Genomic DNA, 24,535 nt, shown 5'->3' with positions numbered 1-24,535 from the left:
TTCAGGCTGTCTACAGAAGAAGAAGATAGTTAAAAACACTACTAACTAAAATGGGAGTCCTGAATTCTAAGTCTATTAATTACGTAGTGGCAATCCTTAACATTCATTTAAATGACAATCTGTAGTGTTGCCACATTCAAAGTATGATGCAAGTGCATTATGCTGAATGGATCTTTCAAAATGTTTATTTACTTATATGATATGATTCTGTTTCAACAACTAACAAACTAAGATGATGTTCGGTTTCTAGTTGAATGTGGATTTTGTGAATGTAATATGTATGTTCTACATTCCACCATTGTGTGTGTCGCCTCACGCCTGCATGTAGTGTGTGTCTATAGGCTGCCACACAGGTTCAATAGATTTAATAAATGTTGAGGTTAAATTTCAGTTGTGTGAACAATATTCATTTCTTATTCCATACTCCAAAATAAAAATAACGTAAAGCCTGTAGATAAATGAAGTGCGCAGTGACTTAAATGGCCTATACAAATGCAAAGTTCCTAGATTCAAATACCCTTTAAAAGTGAGATAGGTGTTGTAAGCAAAGCGAGAATGTGAAGCATGACATTGTATCCAAATGAAAGTTAAATTGGACATCCCTTCTTTCAATTTGTTTTGGTTTCTATGTTGACATCCAAACAAGTCACAACCCAGCTGGATCTCATGTTGTTATCAAAACAAACATTCTCAACTTGTGTGGTCAAATCAGTTTGGAGGCTGCGACTTTCCCTTGTGAAGTGTTCAGAAACAACGTTTCTTTTGTTAGACTCAGAGCTTCTGAAAGATCGGCATTGTTTTCATGAATCAAACCAACCTGAAGTGGATTTACCCAACAGAGAAGGATTCAGGGTGTGTGTACGATAGCGCTGAATATTTTTTGGAGTATTCATTTCCTCCTGGATGATCTACAACAGAGGCTAAGAGCACGATTCATTATTTGGAGCCAGGGAAAGTCATGATCATGAGCAAGATCCCAAACATCCAGCAACATCCTTTCCCCCCTGCGGCAGTAACCTAGAAAGATAAAGATAAGGATTACTTTTCTTTCTACTGATCCCGATCCCCTGCAACGTACACATGCACACACACATATACACATACACACATACACACATACAATACAGGATCTCCCTCACTGTGGCTAGAGACGAGGTCCTCGGTTTGTGCTGACCTTGTTGTGTGTGCGGCACCACGAGTGCTTTCCCGAGTTCCTCAAGAAAGATGCACCTTAGAAATAATCGCACTGTAGGCCGATAAATCCATTATATTATAAAAGATGACCAAAGGCCAGCGTGCAGTCATTCTCTTGGTGGTGCTGGACCCCGTTACTTTGTAACTTTACAGGCAACTGACCCTAAATGCTGCCCGTCTTCCAAAAGAATCATCCACTTAGATGCAATAAAATCCAGGAGGACTGGGACCATTCACTCATCACTGGTTGGAGAACAATAGAAGGGTTTACAAAATCAGACCAGGGAACAGAGCTGGGCAGGAGACAAATATCAACGTTGGTAACGGGTGACACTCCTGAGTTTCCTCCATCTGAACTGCAGTCTGCCTCCAGAAGAGTAAAATGACCTTGATATGCCTGAAGATGAAAGGGAAATGTATATTAAGGGTCAACTTGCAGCATCTATATTTTGGGGAATTTACAACTCCCAGCCGCATCTCATAATTTATTACCTGATAATCCACTAATCTTTAAGCCAATTTAGGCCAAACAAAATGATTTTTTTTTAGTAGAATTGCATTTTAAACCTTGTTATGTTTGTTTCTTAGGTACAGCAACGATGTTGAACCATCCAAAAGTTGTCAGAAACCAAAATATGTCAAATGTTTCATAATGATTTGTATTGAAAGTCAACTTTATTAATGTTTATAGTGTTAAGAAGCGGACATTAACTAAAATGTAGAAGAGATTAGTACTATGAACGATTTATGTCTGTGTATGAGTGTGTGTGTGTTTGTGTGTGCACATAGCAATAAAGACTCATTTCAAACACTACCAACTACTTAGATTTCAAGATTATATTTCTGTGCTTCTCAAAGAGCAATTTTTCTATTGGTCTTTGGTTGGCATTAAGCCCAGTAAGAAGTATTTATTTCAATGTCTTATTGAGGAAATGAATTGATCCTTTACTGCAACTGTCTGTCATTTACTATGTCCATAGCGTTTTTAATTGCACTTCACAAGCACTGCTCCATGACCAGAACCTTCCAGACAACAGGCTGAATCATCGCTGAGCACACAAACACAAACTGCTCTGAGCTAGTTTCCAACATGGCCGACAGCCTCGACACTGACTGCAACTGTGCAAGAAGCCAGCAAGTGTAAACAAACCTGTAAGACAAGAATTCTGAATATGCCCAAAATGTTGCAAGCTCATGCGGCATGCAGGTGAGAAAAGTATGTTGCTTCTGTTACAATGAACCGCTTTAGGGAACATTATCAGTATCCCACTCTCCCTCCTCCCAAAAACCAGAACTAAAAATAATTTTGTGTAATCAGTTAGTGTAGAATGTGTAGATAGGCTTGAAAGAGCCCTCGAGTGTGTGCCACCATCTTGTCAGGGTAGTCATTGGTTCCATGTGTGTTGGTTGTGGCCAGGTTCAACTAAAGAGTGATCTCTGGTTTATTTTATCCTGTTAAGATTCGTACAAAGATTTAAAAACAACAACAACATTGTTGTCATGTAATATCCTTCACATTTATTTTGGGACCGCTTGAGAGCAACGGCTTCAAACTATTTCAATATTACCTGATGCCACTAGGTGTCAGCAGTGTCAACGTATCACTAAGTACACTGTATGACACTTGACTAGTTTGTTTTCGTTACAAGTTATGGAAATATAACAGTTCATCTTTAACCCTCATGAGGCACAAACAGCCCCCCCCACACACACACAAAGACAGTAAAAGAAAACAAATTGGGAATATAGTTTAATGATTGAACCTGAGTATCATACACTATATTCAAACATGCAAAATGAACAACCGTACAGAACATTACTATTCGTTCATTTTAACATTACAAAATATAAGTAATGTCTCTCAAAAAAAAGTATAGTTTGTGCCACAAAATCTAGTCTATTCAGCTGCCAATAAGAAATCTACCAGTGAAGTAAAACCTGACTATTTGCACACCCGATCTAACATCAACAGCAAAAGCAGAACTAACACAACAGACAACATCGTAGAAGCGGCAGTTTAAAAAAATAAAGTTTATCTTAGGAGATGTAAAGACTGTTTTCCAGTTCCTAAACCAAATCCACTACTTTTATTGCCTCCTTGTTCTTCCTCACTTCTTCGAACTTCTTGTCCTGTTAGTGTTCATAAGCAGAAGCATCACAAAACTGTAGTTTATTATTTCAACATAAGGCGTGACATAGGTTGACGAGCCATTAGGAACTCACCTTCTCCTTGAACTTCTCATTGAGGGCTGCCATCCTTGCGCTGCGGTTCTCTTTGGTTGCTTCCATCTTCTGATTAAGTTTCTCTTTAGCCATCTTGCTGAAGTTGCAGTCTTCTTCCAAGGCCTTCTGGATGACCTCCTTCTCGTGCTCCCGTTTTTCCGCTAAGTGTTTCAGCAAATCAGCCTCGTGGCTCTGACAAAATGACAAAAAAGAGATTTTTGCAGGAAGAACCTGAATCCTCAACCAATGTGCGAAGCGCTACAGCTGATATCTTCGTATTCAAAGTTGTAGTTGATTGATAATACCTTGCGTCTCTCTTCTGCAGCTTCCAGTTTCCTCTTAATCTCATCCAGTGAGGTTTCCTTTTTCTTAAGAGGGGACAATGGGCAAGGGGAGTTGCTCCTGCCCTCTGGGGCTGAGGGGTTCAGGATGACCTCGAATGCATGACCGGAAGCACGCTTGTTTAGCTCCTTCACTTGGATCTCTGCAGATGTGTGATGAGGTCAGTGTCACAACATACTCATACTTTATTTCATATTCATATTTTCAATGAATAAGCCATTTTTATTTGATGAATGATAAATGACGAGCAAAAATTAATCAACTATATCTGCACTTTAGGAGATATGTATGCTTCCATTGAGTTTGTTTGTCTGACTGAGGATATTAAAGGAGGTTGAGTCGGACCACCACTGCTCTTTTAGAGGTCACTGCTTTGTTTGAGAGAGGTCAGAGAAGAACAATAATCCCTGCTGTGGCCGAATTTTTAGTTTCCAATGAAAGGTAAATGAAAACAAGACGTGACAAACCAAAGCCTGTTTTTAGAATTGCATGAGAGCTGCTTTACAGGTCACTTTTTTGCAATGCATCTTAACACTTAAATGGTTCCTAATTACTTGTATAAAGTTGAAGAATATGTTTGCATCTTGTTGACTGTATCAGAGATGTACAGGACATAGCAACTTTGCTTCACAATACCTTTATAATATGAATTATTTAAAAGCATTTACAATCATAACATGGCTTTCCTATTGTAGATACAAGACCACTTAACAACACCTACCTCCACAGTTTGCCATTTCAGCAGACATGTTGCCTCTTTTATACCACTAGAAGATCAAATGAAACAAAGAGATTATTATTTAGCAAGATATGTCTAATAATACGAGCTGGGTAAGCTTTAAATGTACTTTGGTCATCTGTCTACAAATGAAAGAGTGCTACTTTTTGCAGCATGCACGTGTGCACGCATGCACCTCTCAGCAAGAGCAGCCCAGCAGCAACAGTGCATGTTTTGATAGATAAGCATAGTCAAGTTGTCCCTCCTGCTCCATGGATACACATGCCGTTACATTTGATGCCATTGGTAATCTTCTCATCATAAGACATACAGTCAGTGCTGCATAGCTGCACATTATACTCTATATTATAGTTGTGCATAATATGTCAGGCTACCGGTGACAACATGACAGGACTTGTCAGGCAGAACAAGTTCTCCTCCTCACTAGTACAATATGAGCGTGTGACGGTGTCACAGTGGGAGGAGGGTCTGTCGAGCACCGCGAGGCCACGATGTCAGAGAGCTGATCACGTGTCGGGTAAAAAGTGCTCGAGTGTTTTTGACCAAAATGGCGGGGGCGGGGCGGGAGACATGCAGAACAAGCACACACACTTGAAATACTCAGGAGCACACAGTCACTTTAGAAAAGGTAATGAAATGTGAGAACGGTGGTGAAGAGCAAGACAAAATAAATCACGGACTACACCACGACAGGTGGCTGAGTTAACTTTAACTTAAGTTAATCTAGTTAGTTAAACTTATCGTTATGACGTTGTTAAACAGTTAGCCTATTGTCGACACAAAAACACTACTAACAGCCTGCCAAAGTGAGTCACAGTGTGTATTAAGATGTGTAAATAAATGAACGTTGTGGATCCAGCGTGAATGTATTTTTAAAAGCTTTTTTTTTTTTCGACCTGCACAACAATGAAGTCCACTAATTAACGTGACTGCAAATTACTTCGGCGTTGGTGAACAAACACAAAAAAAGTGACCACATTGACCTTTAACTCCATCGAGACTTGGTTTAAATGGTCTGAAAGCCCGGCTAAACATTAGCATAAAGGCTTTGTTCTCACCGTCAAGTGTCTCGGCTTGAAGAGCTGCTGCTGCTTCTTCTTCCTCTTCTCTGCTCAGAACCGCCAACATCTACACCTTCTTCGCGCAAAAACCTCTTCACCCCAACCGTCCCCAAAGCTCTTTGCATTGATTGGTCCAAACCCACCAATCACAGGGGGCGTTGTAACCTCAGGGCCAGGAGCGCCAGGCAGAAATAACAGACACACAAAGCTGGCACGACCTCGTGGCGTGGAGAGCAAAACAAGCCTGCGCATATCCAGAGCTCTGTCGCGTTCATTAAATCGTGTGTGTTAAATGTAGATATGCAATTCAGTCAGTCAATGTTACTTTGAAAGTAACCTGGCAGGTATTAGGACATATAGTTTAGAAAGGTACTGACAAATCAGTTTTATTGCATTGAAGTTCTAATCGTTGATAAAATACAGATTCAATTACAGTGCATGCCATATTCAACAACTGAAACGTGTTCTTCATTGACCTTTTTGAGTTTGAATAAAGATGCTCCACTCAGTCCACTGGCAGTAAGCTGGAGGTTCCTAGCTGGAGGACTTCCTAGAACGGGTTGGCTTTTCCAGTGTGGGAGTATTGACATCTGTTCCAAAATGATAGCGGACATCACGTGCCCACTTGTACACAGAACAAACCTCAAAGAGCTCCATAATGCAGGACAGTTACACAATCATTTTTTAAATCTTATTGAGGGGACTGGGTGCTTCACACCTGTAATACAGAATATAGAGGAACATGTTACAACATTTAACACTGGAACTGCACAGTGTGTCTTGAATACCAGGCCTATTAATAATAAAGCAAAAGTAAAGCTAACATTAAGTGTGTCAGTTAATCAGAGCTCTCTCTGGCCTAAATGTTACATTCTCGTATACGGTACAGAATTGCTCTATCGTGTACGCATATAGCAGAAGGAAACACTCCAGCCACACAAACTACTGATGTGGGTGGGAAAACACAGAAATGACCTAGTATAAGGGCACCATAATAAGGGCACAGTGGACGTGTTTCAGCTAGAGCCTAATTGACTGCACTGGTGTTTTTTTGGCTGCAGCTTCAGAAAAGGATGGAGCCTGTAATCATGTGACATCCTACATTGGGTTTTTTTAAGACATGTGCGTGCCGACAAAAATTATACTACAACAATAAATCCTGCTTAACAACTAAACACAGGTAGCTTCAGGGCAAGCAGGTCGCCTGCAGAACTGGGGACTTAATCCTGTACAACCAGACCAGAAACACACGGACAAAAAAGATCAGAGTAGTGATGAAGCAAGACTGAAAAGCTGAAAGATGTTCGGCCAACGACCCAACGCTGTAGAACTATCAACAGGCAGATGGCCTGAATGTGTTTTACTGCAGGTTTAAAAAGCCCAAATTCATATCCCTAACCTGCCCTGACTCTGACATCACACAACCTGGTTGAACGGATGGCACTGCCCCATTTAACATACTGAACATCATCGTGTCTACTGTGGAATCCGTCCGGTTTCTGGAATCCACCATCATCAGAAGCCACACTGGGCGCCAAACATAGCAACCACCAGGAAAAAGGCCCATCAGAGGATGTACTTCCTGTTCAGGAAGGTTCCAACAGATTAGTCTACAATAAACTGAAACAATAATATGTTTTCCTTTGATGGATCTTATTTTAAAGTAAAATTACGAGAATGTCCTTGGAGTGAATGATGAAAGAGTGAAAGAGTGATGATGAAAGTAAAGTTTTAATCCTGGTAGCTTCGTTACACAAACAGTAGCTGCCAACTGCTGCCGGCTAAGAAAGCCCATCAGTGTCAAAACAAAGAGGTGATTATACAAGACGGGTGAGTGGCTTACACGCCCAATGGATGACAAAGGTTGGTTACACAGGGGCTTACTCAGCTTGAAAAGTACCTCACCACATGCATGCAAGAACACTATAGACTTATTTTGATTCCTGGGTGGACACTAGCTCCCCGAAGACAGCTAATAGCTGCATGTTTAACGATAGAAAACCTCTGCAAAAAGGCTGCCTCATCGTAGCTTTTAATTAGCAATATATGTTACCTGAAAACAAACAAATGTGATGTAAATTTGGTCGGCTGTAGCTCATGGGCATGAGTGTTCATCCCGCACAAGGTACCCGGTTCGAAGTCTCCTTGAGCAAGACACTGAACGCCCAGTTGCTCCATGGGCACTTCACTGCACTCCTTAATAACTAAAGATGGGTCAAATACAGAGAAGAATTTCCCCACGGGGATAAATCAAAGTCTACATTTATATATCTTTCTTTAAAACAGTAGTATGTTTTTAAGGATCCCTTTTATAATGACACTGAGATTTCTGTCTTCTTTATCAGTGGACATGCATTACAATTACGCTTTTAATTTGTTGATATTTTCATTGTACTGCTGAAAATGCATCACCATCAACATGCTCGATTACCAATCATGAACATTTTAATTGCAGACCGTTTTAACCCTTGTGTTGCCTTAGGGTCATTTTTGCCAACCAAAATTTTTGACCCTCGCTTTTATTTTTTTTTATTTGATTCGATGTTCACCCCCCTGTTCCCTTTACCTTTTTACTTTTTTTACCCTTTGGGTTCAATTTGACGCCAGCAATTAAAAAAAAAAAAAAAATTAATTTTAATTTGTTTTTAAGTTTAAGTGTGAGGCACTTTATGTTGTTTTGTTTGTTAAAAAAAACAACACCGACATTAAACATTGAATGGGGTCAAATTAATCATAAGGCGGGGGGAGGGTGTAATATTGATTCGGGTCAAAATGACCCTAAGGCAACACAAGGGTTAAGGAACTCTTGCACTTCAAAGCCCACACATTAGTTGTATACCTCCTTAAATCTTCACTTATTTCTCTGGAAACTAATTTACTCTGTATCCTCAAGGAATCTTGGGGTTTCACTAATCAGAAATATAGTCCAGTAATATTACAGAGTTCTTGTCAGTATCAGGAGATACAGCTATCATCGACTCACTTGTCCTCTATGCTTTATTGTCTATCTCTGACCTTAGTGCAGATACTATCAACAGCCTGCAAGGACCTGAAGACACACACCTTCCCTGGTGTACAGGCATTTATCTTAGTATATATTTCAACACAAATGAATTGGATATCATTGCCAGACATTCTTCAAAAAGTAATCTTAGTCCTGCAATGAGCCCCCCTGTTGCCGTTCATCATAAACCAATAGATATTTGAGAACGGCACAGCTGGGTTGACACTGCACCAGATCTTACTCTGATTTAATTGCTTTATATTCAACAACCGGTTGCTTCTGTAGAATCATCATAGTACCATCTAGTGGTGAGAATAAGACATGAGCAGTGTTCTAGTGTTTATCGAATACATTTCAAGTCCACTCTTCTTGTATATCTAAATAAACCTTAAAATGTATATCAAACTACTTTATGTCTATAATCCACATAATATATGGAGCAATTAATTGCGTATTTAAAAGTACATTTTATGTTACGCATATTTTATTGTTTTTCTAAGACATGAACTGGTAGGGCAAAAATACATTCATGTAGGCAGATGACTTCGGATGAAGTAAAGAAGATTAATTACAAGTGTTGATATACTTCCCGTTTCAGGAAGCATTTAGCTTTGTCTAATAGCCCCATAGTGAGAAACGTGTGGACCACCATCGCGATGCAAGAGTTTGGATATGTGCAAAGCAATATGATTCGTATTGCGAATTGTACATTGCATCTCATGTAAATCGAATACATCCATTATTGCATTGTCACTGTGTGTTTTATTTCTTATGGGTTTATTTCAATAAAATGTATTATTATTAGTATTATTATTATTATTATTATTATTATTATATATATTAATAAAGATACATCTCTTTGTGCGCCGAGCATACGACAGTGAGGTGTTTTATTGTGAAGGGATTTTAATCGTGAATACCTTTATTTTGAAAGGTATTTGACTAACTTCCGATTCTTTGTGTACATTGACCTGTCAGCGAACGGCTACGAGACACTAACGTTAATTTCACCCGTTTCACGTAAAATGGGGGCTTGTATGGCATTGTGCTCTGCAGCCAGCTGCGTAAGTATATTCTCACAATACTAATATGAACGTTATTTCCGGTACTAACGGCAGGCTGTGACGTCAGCTAGCTCTTCGTGTTAAAGTTAGGTACGCTAACGCTAAACTAAGGTGGCCGTTAGCTAAAGAATTAGCGGTACTTTCAGCGCTACGTCGGTAAATGTATGGACTTTACGTCAAATATTAGCCGCACTGGACCCATTAAACATATAAGGGAAGTTAGCTTACTAAGCAAATGAATCAGCAGTGGGCGTGTCGTAACGGGCCATTCACCGGTAACCTAACCTAGCTCACTCTGAAGCTTTAACCTAACACTCTCTCCCCCCTCCTTTGACCATCCTCTCCATCATTTACAGGCTTCCTGTCTGTGTGGCTCAGCACCATGCCTGCTGTGTGGCTGCTGTCCCTCCTCCAACAACTCCGCCATCACTCGGCTGGTGTTCTCCTTCTTTTTGCTGCTGGGTACCATGGTGTCCATCATCATGATCCTTCCTGGAATGGAGACGGAGCTCCGTAAAGTGAGATCACTGTTCCGCCCAATCCGGTTGCGTAATAGTGTTCATGGTTGTTATGATGCTGTTACACCGGTTAAAGTAGTTTAAACATTTATTCTTTCTATGTAAGATTAATTACATATTGTTTTCTGCTGTTTTGTAGATCCCCGGATTTTGCCAGGGAGGAAGTGCTATACCTGGTTTTGAAAACCAGGTGAACTGTGATGTCATTCTGGGCTTCAAGTCTGTGTACCGCATGTGCTTCGCCATGACCTGCTTCTTCTTTCTCTTCTGGGCCATCATGATTCGTGTCCGTAGCAGCAAAGACCCTCGTGCGGCTATTCAAAATGGGTAAGTGCCTGATTAAAGACATGCGTTGAGGGATGTGCTACTTGTGTCCGTCTGCTGTACTGACAATGGGTTTGTAACCATTTATTTGACAGGTTCTGGTTCTTTAAATTTCTGATCCTGATTGGAATTACAGTGGGAGCGTTTTACATCCCTGATGGAACATTTCATACGGGTACTAACATATTCTGTTGAATTACTATGAACAGTCAAAAATACGGTATATATTTTTATTAAGCAGACACTGACTTGACTGAATCATAAGTGAATTTAACAAAGGAGAAATATCTTTCTGATCATCAGTTTCGGCAAACTGTTTTAGATGTGCTTCTTTTTCATTTCACAGTGTGGTTTTTCTTCGGAATTGTGGGATCCTTCATCTTCATTCTGATCCAACTTATTCTTCTCATCGATTTTGCCCACTCCTGGAATAAGGCGTGGGTAGGAAATGCTGAAGAGGGTGACAACAAATGCTGGTTTGCAGGTACAGCAGTCACTTGAAGGAGGCATTTATTATTATGCTACATATTTGCCAAAGGATCAGTTATACAATTAACATAATATTCGAATAGTATCTGCTCTGCCAGCCAAATCAGTAGAACTCTTTGTCTGTGGTTTTAAGCCATCTGTGTTAATGCGTATCCGTGTCATCTCCAGGCCTGCTGTCTTTCACCTTCCTCAACTATGCTCTAACTTTCACTGCTGTGGTGCTTTTCTACGTTTACTACACAAAGCCTGACGACTGCACAGAGCACAAGGTCTTCATCAGCATCAACCTCATCCTCTGCGTCATCATTTCCATCGTCTCCATTCTGCCCAAGATCCAGGTACAGTGTGGACCAGTCTAAGACCGTACTGATACAGATGTACTTGGAAACACATTAAGTGTACGTCTGTCCTGTTTGTTACAGGAAGCTCAGCCACACTCCGGTTTGCTCCAGGCTTCACTCATCTCCCTCTACACCATGTATGTCACTTGGTCCGCAATGACCAACAATCCAAGTGAGTCTCCTCTTGTCTTGTTCCACAGATGCAGCTCTCTTCTCTAGGTTCTGGTTGTTCAATTGTAATAATTCTCACTGTTTTCTGTCAATATATCTATTTGCTGATTATCTACTGCAGCATTTTGATCATGCTGGTAAGTTTTTACATGGCAAGCTATAGAAACAAAGAGCTGCTTTTTGCTAATAGTTGGCACACCTTCCCTACGCTAGTGGTGGCGGTAGGATTAGTAGTATCTACAGTCCGGCCTTTGAAAAACATTTACACAAAACATTTGAAATGCATCGAGACAATCCACATTTAATTGGACTTCAGTTTTATTTGAAGAAATGCTATTATTCTATGTCATTCCAAATGAACTTCCTCCTTCTTGGTTTACCGATGTTGTAACACTGCACACACTGTTGTCATTGCTAGATATTAGAAGCAACAGCTGCTTATTTTCCATTGCAAATATGACCCATTAAAACGTGCTACTGTAACAAGAAAATATAACAGGACAAAAACTGTTCTCTCTGTTTGGGTGTTTCACTGTTGTGACATTTAAGAAAACACTTTGAAAACTAGTGTTGATGGAACCCTGTTGGGACAACTGTGTTTTCACATTTATTTTAATGTAAGGCGTAGCTATGTATTCATGAACATGAAAACATGTACACTTTGTTACCAACATGCAAATATTTCCAAATCCATCTCTTATCACCTGCTAATGTGTTTCCTGCATCTTCAGTGTCAACATTTAGGTAAATTGATATCTGAATTATAAAATGTTATTGCCATTACGGTCAATTCAAGATTATTACAAGATAATGTCAAGCGTGAACATGTTGTCTCTCTTATGATGTTTTCAATGAGGTTACTTATTAAAGTGTAAAAAAATATCTCATGTGTGTTCGCTCTGATCTCTTAGATCGAAATTGTAACCCCAGCCTGTTGAGTCTAGTGACCAACGTCAACACCACTGAGCCATCTGGTGACGGCACCCAAAGGCAGGTGCAGTTGTGGGACGCTCAGAGCATTGTTGGCCTGATCATCTTCCTCTTCTGCACTCTCTACGCCAGGTAGGTTTAAAACCATCACAAATTATACAATATGTCCAGTTCCGTATTATTTTTGTAAACCTGTCTCTCTCCGTCTCTTCCCCAGTATCCGTTCATCCAGTAACACCCAGGTCAACAAGTTGATGCAGACAGAGGAGGGTAGAGGGTCAGGTGGAGGGGGTGTGGTGGGAGAGGACGGCATACTCAGGGCCGTGGACGACGAGGAGGACAGAGTCACTTACAGCTACTCTGTTTTCCACTTCCACCTCTGTTTGGCGTCTCTGTACATCATGATGACTCTCACCAACTGGTACCAGTAAGTATCTGTCACCTACAGACTGTTAAACGTGTCACATACGGCACCCAAAGGGCAGAGACTCTGCCTTTTACATCAGACATTTTTGAAACTGCCAGAAAAACTGCATTCCATCAAGTTCAGGTAGTTCCAGGGTCCTGACGCTGCACACGAGGGCTCACTGGCACACATGAAGGAACTGAACCATTTTTAAAGAAATCTGTGATCAACAGATGTGATTGTAGTTGAACTTGACAAGATCCTGATGCAAGCTTGATCCCGTTACAATATTAGATAAACATGGACAGATTATGACTCAAACTGACAGCACAATTCTTTAAATGTGTACTGCATTATCTCATGCAAGAGTGTACTATGTGTGATGATTTTGTGATGCCCAAACATTTTGAAACCAGAAGCTTTCAGTAGTTGTTGTTCAGGCATTGTCGACCTCCTGTATGTCCACCAGAGGGCACCTCGCCACTTGAATGTCATTTTCTAAAATCAGAAAGCTCATCCTCTACAGTGAAGTTTCCAATCATTTATTGGCCATATTTGAAAAATATGAGAACACACATGCCTGCGCATGTGTTCCGTTAACTTGGTTTAAATTGTGCTTTTACCTCTCTCCTACCTCAGACCAGAGACCACCACCCAGGCCATGCAGAGCAGTATGCCAGCTGTGTGGGTGAAGATGAGCTCCAGCTGGCTGGGCCTCGGAGTCTACCTCTGGACCCTCATCGCCCCTCTCATCTTCCCCAATAGGGATTTCAACTGAGTATGCCTTGTCTTTTAGCTGCATTTGGTTGTTTTGTTTATTTCCCTGGGTATCCCGCTGTGGGAAGGATGCTGGGAAGGATGCTATGAAGGAAAGGGGAAGGATGCTGTTAAGGAAATGCATTTTTTTTCTCCAATTAATTATCCCGGATTTGATTGTTCTTTTGTTGTTTTACTTCTCTGTGTGAATATTTTGTGCAATAATCACAAATTACTTGAAAATATAAATGGATTTATTAGTTGTCCTCATTGATGATGGTTTTGCCGTGAAGATGTTGTGGGGTTTTTTGCCAATGACTTTCCTTCATAGGCAAATCCCTACTTTCTGCCTGATGTAGTCTGAACTTTCACAAAGACTCAACAACAAGGCACTTTCTCAATGCCTCTGACTTCTCTGATTGGCCAGGTCTGGATACCCTGATTAGCTGGACTCTCTTAGTGCTGAAGGCAACTAGGAGAAACCCTCCTTCGGAGCCCCAGAGTGAGTTGAGTGTGAGAATTAGATAAGACTAATATGACACGCCCTACAGATCATAGGGCTTCCCTTTAGCCGCCCGCCTGTATGCAAATCCACGTCATTACACCTCAAGCCAGAGATTCTTAATAGACCAGTCAAATCTCAGCCCTTCCTTGTCCACTCCAACATAGGATATTTTATCTCTGGTGCTACGCCTTTCCATGTCTGGCTGTATTTGGCCCTGTGGAGCCACAGGCAGCAACCTGTACCAGTATAGTCTGTTTGAAGCAGGGAGACATGTATTGATCCAGAGCAGTCCGTGCCATGTGCAGCGCTACGCTTCAGGAGGCCTGTGCTCTCACAAATCCCATTATTTCCAGAGTGTTGCAGCAAAGCGGGCTATTGAGATACGTTGAAACAATTACTCTTGAATCGTTACAAAACAATGATACATTTCCGAAATAATGGATTGCTCGTAAATGGTTGCAGTTTATGGTCGTGATGGTGATACAATAATTGCACGCATGTTATATTAGTTACCTTACTTTCAATAGGTTTAAATAAGACCGGTATTGTTGGTACTTTACTTTTTTTGTTGGTACAATACTGAGGGTTTGTTTCAGTTGTGTTATTTTCAAACATTTCAATGCCCACACAGGAATTGGATGTCCTGTCCGGCTGCATAATGAGTATTATGAATAGAGTTTTTCAAAGTGTTGGGATGAATTTTTGTCTTTTGACATTTGACTGTTTTACCTTTTAGAACAAAAAGCGGTTTCGGTACACAGACCTTCATCGGGTACTTTACAAAACAATGAGAGAGCATGTCCTAAATAGGTTGGTAGACCAATCAGGTCACAAAATGACATCAATAAAGAATACTAATCATCTAAAGTTAACGTTGACATTAAATATCTCTGAATACAAGTGAAGAAGACTGTGTGCAGGAGTTTTTTGGTTTTATATTGTCGATTGTATACTATACTGTATTCTCTTACACACCTGTTGACCTGCAAGTGTGCGAAAGCTTTCTCTATTTAGATCATAACCTTTATGATTTCAAAAAAAACATGCCTTATTGTAGTGCTGCATTTCAACAATATGAAAACACGAATGCTGACGTGTGTTTATTACGCCTCGCCACTAAGGCATGGGCTTATGACATGAATTAATATTGTAATTAATGTATAAATGCTGTTCTTAATAAAGATAATATAGAAATATATCACTTATTCTCTGTCTTGATTGAGCCTCTAAATGACCCTTTCACTTGTTTCCCAAGTAAAATGTCAAATAGAAGAGGGGGATTATTTAAGAGCCCCTAGGATGTTATTGATTGTGCATAACCTCTCCCTGTTGCTAATGCGTCACCAGGGTGCAGATGGTGTGAGAGTACTGCCGACGTACATCACCCCATGGATTCAGGTCATGAGGTACCAGCGTTGAGGACAAAGGAGGGGCTGATCTCCACATCACAGCATGCTCCCTACTCTGGGTGAAGGACAGATGTATATCACATGCAGAGATGACACTCCAAAACAAGCCAACCATATGCTCGGCACATTGCTCCGATGTGCTGACCTCACTCTGCCAGGTCCCCTGCTGTGTTTTACTTTTATAGCTGCCGAAGCTCTGACTCCACTTTCTCGCTCACATCCATCAGCCACAGATGTCTTGAGCCTTAGCTCTGTTTGCTCTGCCAATCAGCTTCCTGTGACACAAGTCCAAAGACTTTGTGAATCCAAAAATAGTTCTAGCTCTGACCAGGGATTTCATTTGCCTCATAGTAAACGGAAGCTGTAAACGTGTGTGATGTATCCCTTTCATCTGGCACAGACAGAGCAGTGTTTGCAACCTTTTTTATTTCCTTTTTCGCCTGGCTGGCAAACGGAGCCTGTTGGTTTTGGCCAACCAGTTGGCACCGTCTGGATCTGTTCAGGGCACTCGACCCCTCCTGTCAACTCCCACACTGCCACCCCTCGTCCAGCCTATCCATGACAACCCCGAGTTGACGGATTGCGTCTCATTTCCTTTGCATGTAGTGGCAGAAACAAAGACGTCACTGACACTGTAGAGACGGCACACAACTGTAAATGTACAAACACTCCCGTTTCAGCGTTGAGAGTTGCCTCTCGTCTCTGTCTGTGAGCTTGTTGGCCATCTCTGTGTTGCTTGCATGATGCTTTGCAGTGGAAGTCCCGTCTGGGACTCTATTTGTAGCAGTGCAGCCTGAGACACTTCTCTCCGTGGGTCAGACGGTCAGACTGTCGATCGTCGTCGTCAAAAGCACAGACATCGTAAACCAATGATGTCACTCCACGAGCAACAACAGACTGGCAGCATTTACACCAAACCTCTGGTGTTTTGGTCGCGATTGTTTCAGTTTCATTGTTGTGTCCACTTAACACGGTCTCACTATTTACTCCTCTCTCTCGCCGACGGGCCTCATGTGTGTGTGTCAAGAACTCTTTGCGCGACACGCTGCCATGAGTCCCGTCTGAAATTGAACAGCCTCTCAACGGAGCCAAGAGCATCTGAGAACAAATGAGCTAAGTGTAAGAAATCACACTGTTTATATTAAAATATGAACTTGTTTTCTTCTCCGAGGATAGATTTAAGACCCTCTCGGTCTTTGGCCATTGGCTCCAGTGTCATAAATCCCACCTTCATTTCATCTGTTACCATTAGATGCAAGTTGTCGCTGTAATAACAGATCAGAGGCTGTAATGTGCTGATTATGAACCACTTTGTGGAGCTCTGCAGCTGTGCTTGCATCGGCATCCTGGGATTTTTTTAATTGCAGATTGACGGAAACAAGGTTATCCCTGACCTTAATCTTGGCTTCCCCTTCCCCACATTAGTGCGAACATGCCGGTGTTGAGCTGCGTTTTGCATTCACTTGTCATGAATCGGGTCATTCTCACGCAGATCATCACACCGTTAGAGCTTTGTGTTGGTGCTTATCATTGCAGCCAACAAAGCTTGAGGAGTACAGCTGTCCCTGATGTTGACTTGGAGGAATTCTCATGAGAGGATTGTGCATCCCTGAACACCTCTTTGACGAAAAAGGCCCGTCTGAGGTGTAAATGGTGTTCTTAAGAGTGTAATCCAGGCCCATTAAATGATCTGCTGCATGCAGGGGAGTTAATTGAGTTTGAGTGCTGCTGGTATACTGCATGTGCACTGAAAACAGTTCCCCAACGTTAAACCCCAATTAGGCCTTTCAGGATGGGACACTTGTTGCTAGATGACAGGAAGTGTTGGATGCCTGTCAGACTCACTGCGTCGTTTCTCGCCGGTGCATACAATTTGGGCTCCAGTAGCTCCGTTGGCTTCTAATAAATTGTTGAACTTCCACTGGACTTTTCATTGTTGGATCGCTGACATTCTCTCACGCTGGCAGTGCACGTCCAGCCACGAAGCTGGACGTCTGAAAGTCGGAGTGTGTGTGTGTGTGTGTGTGTGTGTAGGGATGTCCTGTGCGCATGCACTCCCCCAGCTCAGAGGAGCAGCTAATGCAGTTACGTAACAGTCAGTGCAGCCGGCGTCTGCTGTGAGCCAAAGGCCAGGCCCGCCTGGTTATATAAGCCCGTCAGAGTCGTATCGTAGCAGTACGGAGCGTTCGCACCGCGGCGTGTCCATGCGCTCCTTCCACTGCTCGGTCTCTCGCTTCCTCCCACTGTCTTCTTTGCTCTCCTCTCCTCCTTTTTCTGCACCTCTCCCCACCTCCCCTCCCCACTCACTTCTCCTCTGCTTTCCTGCCCTTGCCGCTGACTGGCAACACCCGGAACAAAGAGATCGCTCGCTGGACAGATGCAGACGCATGGACAGCGTGGACACGTTGAGACAGAAAAGAGAGGGAATGACTGCACGCTCACATGCAGAGAGGACCAAAAGTGTCTTATTCGACACTTTCTTCTCCACTCAACATTATTAAACGTGTACATTTACCCTTATTTGACTTTTCTGTACAAAGCAGCTTTAGGCTCCTCCATGTGCTGGGCACTGTGGCACTGATGGTGTCACTCAGGGGAAATATGAGTTGTGTGGCCAGTCCCCACCACCTGTGAGCTCTGATGTCCACTGGCCTTTAAAGACCTGTTTGATCTCAAGGAAGCCAATGCATGCAGCAGTCACAGCCACCAGGACGGCTTCTCTCACTGGTCATCATCGCTCGCCCGCCCATGGCCCTCAGACATAAGGGGGTCAGATTGACATGGTCATTAGAAAAGCTGGAGTTTCACTCAGAGCTGTGTATAAAAAGAAGATTGCAAAACACTGCCCAGAAAGTGTTAACAGCTCACAGAGTCATCCAAGAGGAGTTCATTAATTTGTGGTTCTGACCTGGATTTTTTTTTTTTTCCTGGTAGGTGATGCAATGTCAGCATCCTTTTATATATAGGTATAGTGGGAGGGTGTGAAGGGTGGTATAATTATGTGGTGATGAAATATTGCTGCATAATCAAAGAAAAAACTGAAGTAAACCAGCTCGGATCAGAGGGTGCATGATTACCCCTGTCAACTTCCAAAACGCTTGTTCCAAGCATGAGGTGGCTAATTGGAATTAATAGCGTTAATCCTCTCAACCAATGGCTGCCACTGCCACGGCGTGGATATTCATGAGGCGGGCTCGGCGTGCCAGCTCACTGGTGGAGGCTGACAGGGGGGCGGAGCCCATCGGACCTGCCGCGCGGGGCGGTGCGGTGCCCGGGAGTTTGTTGTGCGTAGGGCGCGATGTTGTTTTGTTGTGGCGCTCAGCTGAACGTGGCGTCGCCGCTCCGATCGGACACAGCAGCGGGAAGCAACCCGAGCCCCTCCGCCGGCTCTCCCTCCCCAGAAACGCGGACACCGAGAGCAGCTTTATCCGGCATCGACATCCAGGACATGCGGACGTCTGGCCCATTCGCTACGGGATAAATGTCTGCACTGCCCGGACCGAAGCACGCTGGTAAATATGAAACCGTAACATGACTGTCTGGTTATTATGACATAGTTTCCGTTGCGTCGCCGCCGCTGTCACGTCGAGGGGCGACGCGCCGACGAAGTTGAGCGCGGTGTCCCGCCCGTGTTTTTCACCGTCGGAGTGTGTCATGAAGTTGAGTCGCCTCGTTATGGGTTAACATGATGATACGTGATGAAAAAGAAAGAGGCGAAGATGAGCTGCAAGCAGCGGGTCACCGCAGCAGTTGGTTCAGAGGGATTCCGGAGACTCTAAACTATCGCGCATGCGGCGGCGGCGGGTGCGCGCGCGCGGCAGACACAGCTGACAACATTATGTGCTTCATCACGTCGCGTTCGTGCATAATAACACACCGGCTCAAGAGCGCAACAGTGCGGACTGACACGTACACATTTACTGTGAACTTATGTCATGGTCTGTATGCCAGATTTTTTTAATTTATTTTGCTGTGTGGATGACATCATGCTTTTGTACTCTGCTGATCCGCTGTTCTATGATCGATGGGTGAAGTTGACCCAAACAGGTTTAATTTGGCAGCTGCTATTTGGACTGCTTTGAGTCAGACTTCCCAAACAGGGCTCACCTTTGCACAGTGAGGTATCAAGCCAAATAGTATTGTCATTTGCATACAAACACAATGGATGACTGTGTGAATGTTGTTTGATGCGTTTATTATGCCATATAGTTTCCTTAGAAACAACTCATCATATACACTATCACCTACATGCTGAGTAACATGAAGTCAGCAGTCATTTTAATATCTATCTATCTGTCTTTATATATCTATTTCATTAAGTAAATAAATCAGAAAAACATGTGGTGTATCCAATGCCAGTTTGGCAGGATGTGAGGTAAGGAAAGCACATGAAGTGTGTTGCTCTCGGCACATGAGGACCATAAAAGCCAAAAGCTGCTGAGAAATACTTTTTTTTTATGTACCAATGGAGTTTCAATATCTTCTCAAAGAGAACTCTCCATCCAATCCAAAGAATAAAGCAATAACAATAGCAGCCCTGCTGCAGAGTGCTACCCCTGGCTCCAGGTCTGTAACTTCCAGCCCAGAAATACAGTACATTGTCAGGCAAAGGTGGTGAACTGGGATTGAGTGGAGAGAGGCCAATATGCAATTATTTCTTATTGAATCAGCACAAAGTGGCAGCCTTACAGTGCTCCACTCCGGCCTGGATCAAGACCACTTGTTGTGCTGGCTTCAGAAAGGCACTCGCTCAGCAGGCACCTGAGGAGAGCGCTGCTCCATCTCCTTGCACATTTCCAAGATTGTTTGACACCGTGAAGCATTAAGCTGCGAGTCAGACTTCTTTGATGTTTTTATACCAATGTGACTTGGCTGAAATGTTTGAAGGTGGCTTGTAAAGTATAATTTGTACATTAAAAAAAAAAGAAGCTGAAACTGAATGTGCAACCTTTTATTTCTGCCATGCCAATTCATTCGAAAAAGCTCTGGTATTCGATAACAATGCCGTAGACTTCCCCTATGAGTGTGTTCAGGTGAAATAAAAGTGAAACACAACACTGGCAGCACTAACACTGATTATGGAAACCTCAGTCAGGCAGGTTTGTGTGTGTTTGCGTGTCAATATCTCTCCCTGTCCCAAGCAACATAGCGCATGGAAAAGCACAGTTATATGCCCATTAGCACAGAACCACTCATCACCTTTACAGTACGCTCTACCTACGTGGCATACCACCTCCATCTCTCCAAGTCAACCTTGCAGGTGGCAACGTGTTGAGATGCCATCGGCAGCCACACGGTTGTGTGGAGTTCCCGCTCAGGCTTTCAGACACGCCTCCCGCTGATAACAGAGGCCTGATAAGCACGGCCACTCTGGAGCAAAGGATCCGGGGATGAGTACGACTGACTGCAGTCTGAACCCGTGATGTAAAACTCGTAGGCGTTGCGCGGCTGGTGTGACCCTGTAGAGAAAGTGAACAAGTGTTAGTTTGCAGTCTGTTCTGCTCGACGTGTGACAGATTACACAAAGTATTAAATGGCATGTGTGAGCATGTTTTAAAGTGGTGAGCATGCAAGGAGGATGGCATTGCTCTTGGTCTCCTGCAAGAAAACTAAACACAGACCATGGGAAGGCTGTAATATCCTGGTGGCGGGTGGACACAACCTTTTCATGTCTCTGCCGATGGTCATTCATTCTGTTCTCTGAAGCACCGAGAAGAAGAATAGACCCACTGTGGTGCTGGGAGACCGGACCAGGAACAAGACTTTGGATACACACTTGGACAAACATACACACACGCAAAAGTGCGTGTGTGCGTGTGTGCGTGTGTGCGTGTGTGCGTGTGTGTGTGTGTGTGTGTGTGTGTGTGTGTGTGTGTGTGTGTGTGTGTGTGTGTGTGTGTGTGTGTGTGTGTGTGTGTGTGTGTGTGTGTGTGTGTGTGTGTGTGTGTGTGTGTGTGTGTGTGTGTGTGTGTGTGTGTGTGTGTGTGTGTGTGTGTGTGTGTGACTCAACCTCTCGCCTCTGCCAGTGTGTTCGCGGACTCTTCAAAAGCAGATAGAATTTCCTCGTGTTTGCCAGCGAGTCTGTATATGTGTGTCTCCCATGCCCAGGTTATGTAATGATTTATGTGGACGGTGATGGACAGGCGGCTCCGTTTTGACGTGGAGGCGACACACTGCAGAGGGGTTACTCATTCAAACACTCCCCTGGGTCAGAGTTAATCATTAGCTAATTTGGCACAGTTTGTAGCCAAGTGGAATGTCGAGGGGTAATCCTCCCTCGGAATAGGCCACACATTCATTACATCACTCCAACTTTTCCTCAGCTCATAATATGACACCATGACTAGATTGACATTGTCTCTTGTTCAAATCAGTTTTATTTGTGCAGGTGTTCACATTCGGTGTCCAGTGTTGTGCAATAGTGATTATATAAGCTTCCGCATTGCTTACCACAGGTATTTTCTGTCAAGTGCGTGGGCGGGATCTCAATGGCGGGGCTTGTGTAACACTCGGGAGGGGCTGCTTGGGGACTGCCTGAAAAAAAAGTGATGCCACACGGAGGCGCTTATCATTTACTGGATGTTCACATTTGAAGGAAGGAATCAAACCTCACCCTCAGGAGGTCGGGCATGTAGGATTCTGTGTTGCCCTGAAAGATTAGCTTAAGATGCACGTCCAAGTGAGTTCATTGATTTATGATGCAGGCGAGGTGTCATATTTCACAACTGGATATCGCTGCCTCTTCCAAATCTTTCTCTTTCGCTCTCCGGGTCCCATGAGACCCCTCTGACCACACCCTTCAGCACACACACTGAACAGATGCCAATCTCCAGGTGGCCGTTCACCACAATAATATGTGGTGATGAAGATCATGTGTGTTTGATGTCTGCTTTACTTCCCCCAACATGTGCTTTTGCCACCGTTACACATCCCAGTTCCATGTGTAGAATGAATGTGTGTGTGTGAGCGGGTGAAAGAGAAGGAGACATTTATACTTTGTGAATGAATACACTTTCTTGATAGTAGGCATCTCCTTTATAATAGGATCCTTCTTCATTTTCCTTCTCTTTAGAGTCGATTCCTTGACTCTCTCTTCCGTGTCTTCTCGTCCTCTTTTCTCCTCTATCCTCCCCTCTTCTTTCGTTTCCTTACCTTTTCACTCCTTTCCTCTCAGCTCTATCACTTTCATTTAGCTTATTGTCCCCTCTGCTCTTGTTTCCTCTACCCTTCTCTCCTCTCCTCTTGTTTCTTCTCCTCACGGATCCTCTCCCTCCTTTTCCCGCATCCGTCTCATCTCCTCCCTAACCGGAGTCCTTTGTCTCAGTGTGGAAGGCATCCATCCCTGCAGTAACTTCGAGTGAGGATTGGAGGGGATTTCTGCTCTGCGGGACGCTAAGAGGGCTTTGGGAGAAAGATCCTTCCAACCCCGCCGCGGATCTGCCGAGCAAATCAAGGGCAGCAGGCGACGCTCCAGGGCAATCCTTCCCCAGCCATGTCACTGTCCCCGAAGCAGAGCAGTTGAACTCGCCCCTGGACCCTCTCCTTACGCTGCACTCGTGAACATCCCTGTGCAATCCTCTGTGGAAACGGCCTTCAGTTGATTCCAGATGTGCGTTGTCGCTCTCCTGGGGATGTCCGTCTCCAGCCTCCAGCCTCGAGGAACGCTCTCCTACCTGGCGGGCCCTCATGAGATGTGTTGGCTTGCTCTCTGTCGAAGCTCCTTTTCGTATTCTGGGTCATACTCTGCTGTGTGACACATCATCTCATATACAGTGCATACCTTCGCATATCACAAGATTGGGCATTGAATTATGAACATTTTGGCATTAGTTGCATGCCAATTGGATAGAAATTGACCGTGCTATGGTAAAAAAATGATTTTGACCTATCCATGACCTTGACCTTTGACCCGATCGATCCCAAAATCTAATCAAATGGTCCCCGGATAATAACCAATCATCCCACCAAATTTCATGCGATTCGGTTTAATTTTTTTTTTGTTATGCGAATAGCACGCATATAAATAAATAAATAAATACACGGCAATCAAAACATAACCTTCCGGCATTTTCAATGCGAAGGTAAATATCTGACACGAGACGGCCGGTCTGTGCGCGGTGTTACGCATGCATTAGTTATTCACCGCATCGTCCCCGTGGGCAAGCTGTGCCGTGACATTGTCAGGTAAGGTCATCTAAAGAACGCCTCGTTTTAGATGCGGTTAATTATGCAGCAGTGTGGTCGACTGCCATCACTTGAGAAGGTCATTCGCTCCTCACTCCATCTAAGGGCACACGGCTCGACAGATGTTGGTCTGTCTGTGTTGCGTCGGAGTTGAACTGCTCTTTTTCGTTGTGGTTTTTTGCGACGCTACTGATGCTGTGTGGACATCTTGAGCTTTAAAAGGCGTCGGGTTTTACAGAAGTTTCCCCGTTGTCACACTGAAAATGTGTTTACACAAGACACGGTTTTGTGTCTGTCTCCATGTGTGTGTGTGTGTATATATATATTTATTTTATTTTTTATTTTTTCTGTGACTGTATGTGTACAATATTTTTGCTGATGCTTCCATACGGCGGCCCCTAAGCGAGGGCGTCTGTTTCACCTAATTGAAGGTCAATATTTGCATGAGCATTCCTACAGACAACCTTCCCAGCTTGGTCTAAATGGAACACAGGCGACCACTGTGCTTCAATAAAAACCAGAGCGCCTGTCTCGTAATGCCAAACCTATCTCACAACACTAAGGTACATTTGTACTCTGCCAATGCAGCGGGGAAGTCTTTCATTGCCCGCAATTATTCTGCAAGAGATGGAGGGGAGGGGGGTTGATTTTTGTAAAACCAATTAGGATAACAAAGTAGAGGCCTAAACTTTGCAAAGCATGCAGGTTCTCTGGCTAAATACTACTGGGGAATGACTCTGAGAAACATGGCACAGGGCTAATTAAATCCAGCAAACATGTGGGAATTTCCCAATTTGATAATGCAGGCACTTTGAAAGAAACGGTGACTGGGAGAGGGAGAGAGGACGAGCAGAATGCAATAGTCAGGCACTGAT

At 43.3% G+C, this 24,535-nt stretch overlaps 3 protein-coding genes across 6 annotated transcripts in view; 2 read left to right on the top strand and 1 right to left on the bottom strand.

Annotated features, from left to right (window-relative positions):
• Positions 1–2,926: 2,926 nt before the first annotated feature.
• stmn1b (stathmin 1b) lies at positions 2,927–5,655 on the bottom strand. Its single transcript, XM_056444031.1, has 5 exons — positions 5,557–5,655; positions 4,481–4,526; positions 3,723–3,901; positions 3,418–3,609; positions 2,927–3,324 (listed from the first exon to the last, which is right to left on the bottom strand). The coding sequence occupies exons 2-5, from the start codon at positions 4,506–4,508 to the stop codon at positions 3,262–3,264; spliced, it is 462 nt and encodes a 153-aa protein (XP_056300006.1). The 5' UTR covers positions 4,509–4,526; positions 5,557–5,655; the 3' UTR covers positions 2,927–3,261.
• A 3,892-nt stretch (positions 5,656–9,547) lies between these two features.
• Positions 9,548–15,265, top strand: serinc2l (serine incorporator 2, like). Its single transcript, XM_056443659.1, has 10 exons — positions 9,548–9,627; positions 9,984–10,145; positions 10,285–10,472; positions 10,565–10,644; positions 10,816–10,953; positions 11,127–11,296; positions 11,381–11,471; positions 12,382–12,532; positions 12,618–12,827; positions 13,446–15,265. The coding sequence occupies exons 1-10, from the start codon at positions 9,589–9,591 to the stop codon at positions 13,582–13,584; spliced, it is 1,368 nt and encodes a 455-aa protein (XP_056299634.1). The 5' UTR covers positions 9,548–9,588; the 3' UTR covers positions 13,585–15,265.
• Positions 15,266–18,760: 3,495 nt separating this feature from the next.
• Positions 18,761–24,535, top strand: part of LOC130212607 (transcription factor HIVEP3) — a 35,118-nt gene continuing 29,343 nt past the window's right edge. For all 4 annotated transcript variants that reach the window (XM_056443658.1, XM_056443652.1, XM_056443657.1 and 1 more), the window contains exon 1: positions 18,761–18,988. The gene's annotated coding sequence lies outside the window, so the exon portion shown is untranslated. The remainder of the gene's footprint in view (positions 18,989–24,535) is intronic.

Source organism: Pseudoliparis swirei, chromosome 22 (genome assembly GCF_029220125.1).
Source record: "Pseudoliparis swirei isolate HS2019 ecotype Mariana Trench chromosome 22, NWPU_hadal_v1, whole genome shotgun sequence".
Classification (NCBI taxonomy): Eukaryota; Metazoa; Chordata; class Actinopteri; order Perciformes; family Liparidae; genus Pseudoliparis; species Pseudoliparis swirei.
Note: the sequence above shows the minus strand (reverse complement) of the source record. Positions and strands in the feature narration are given on the sequence as shown.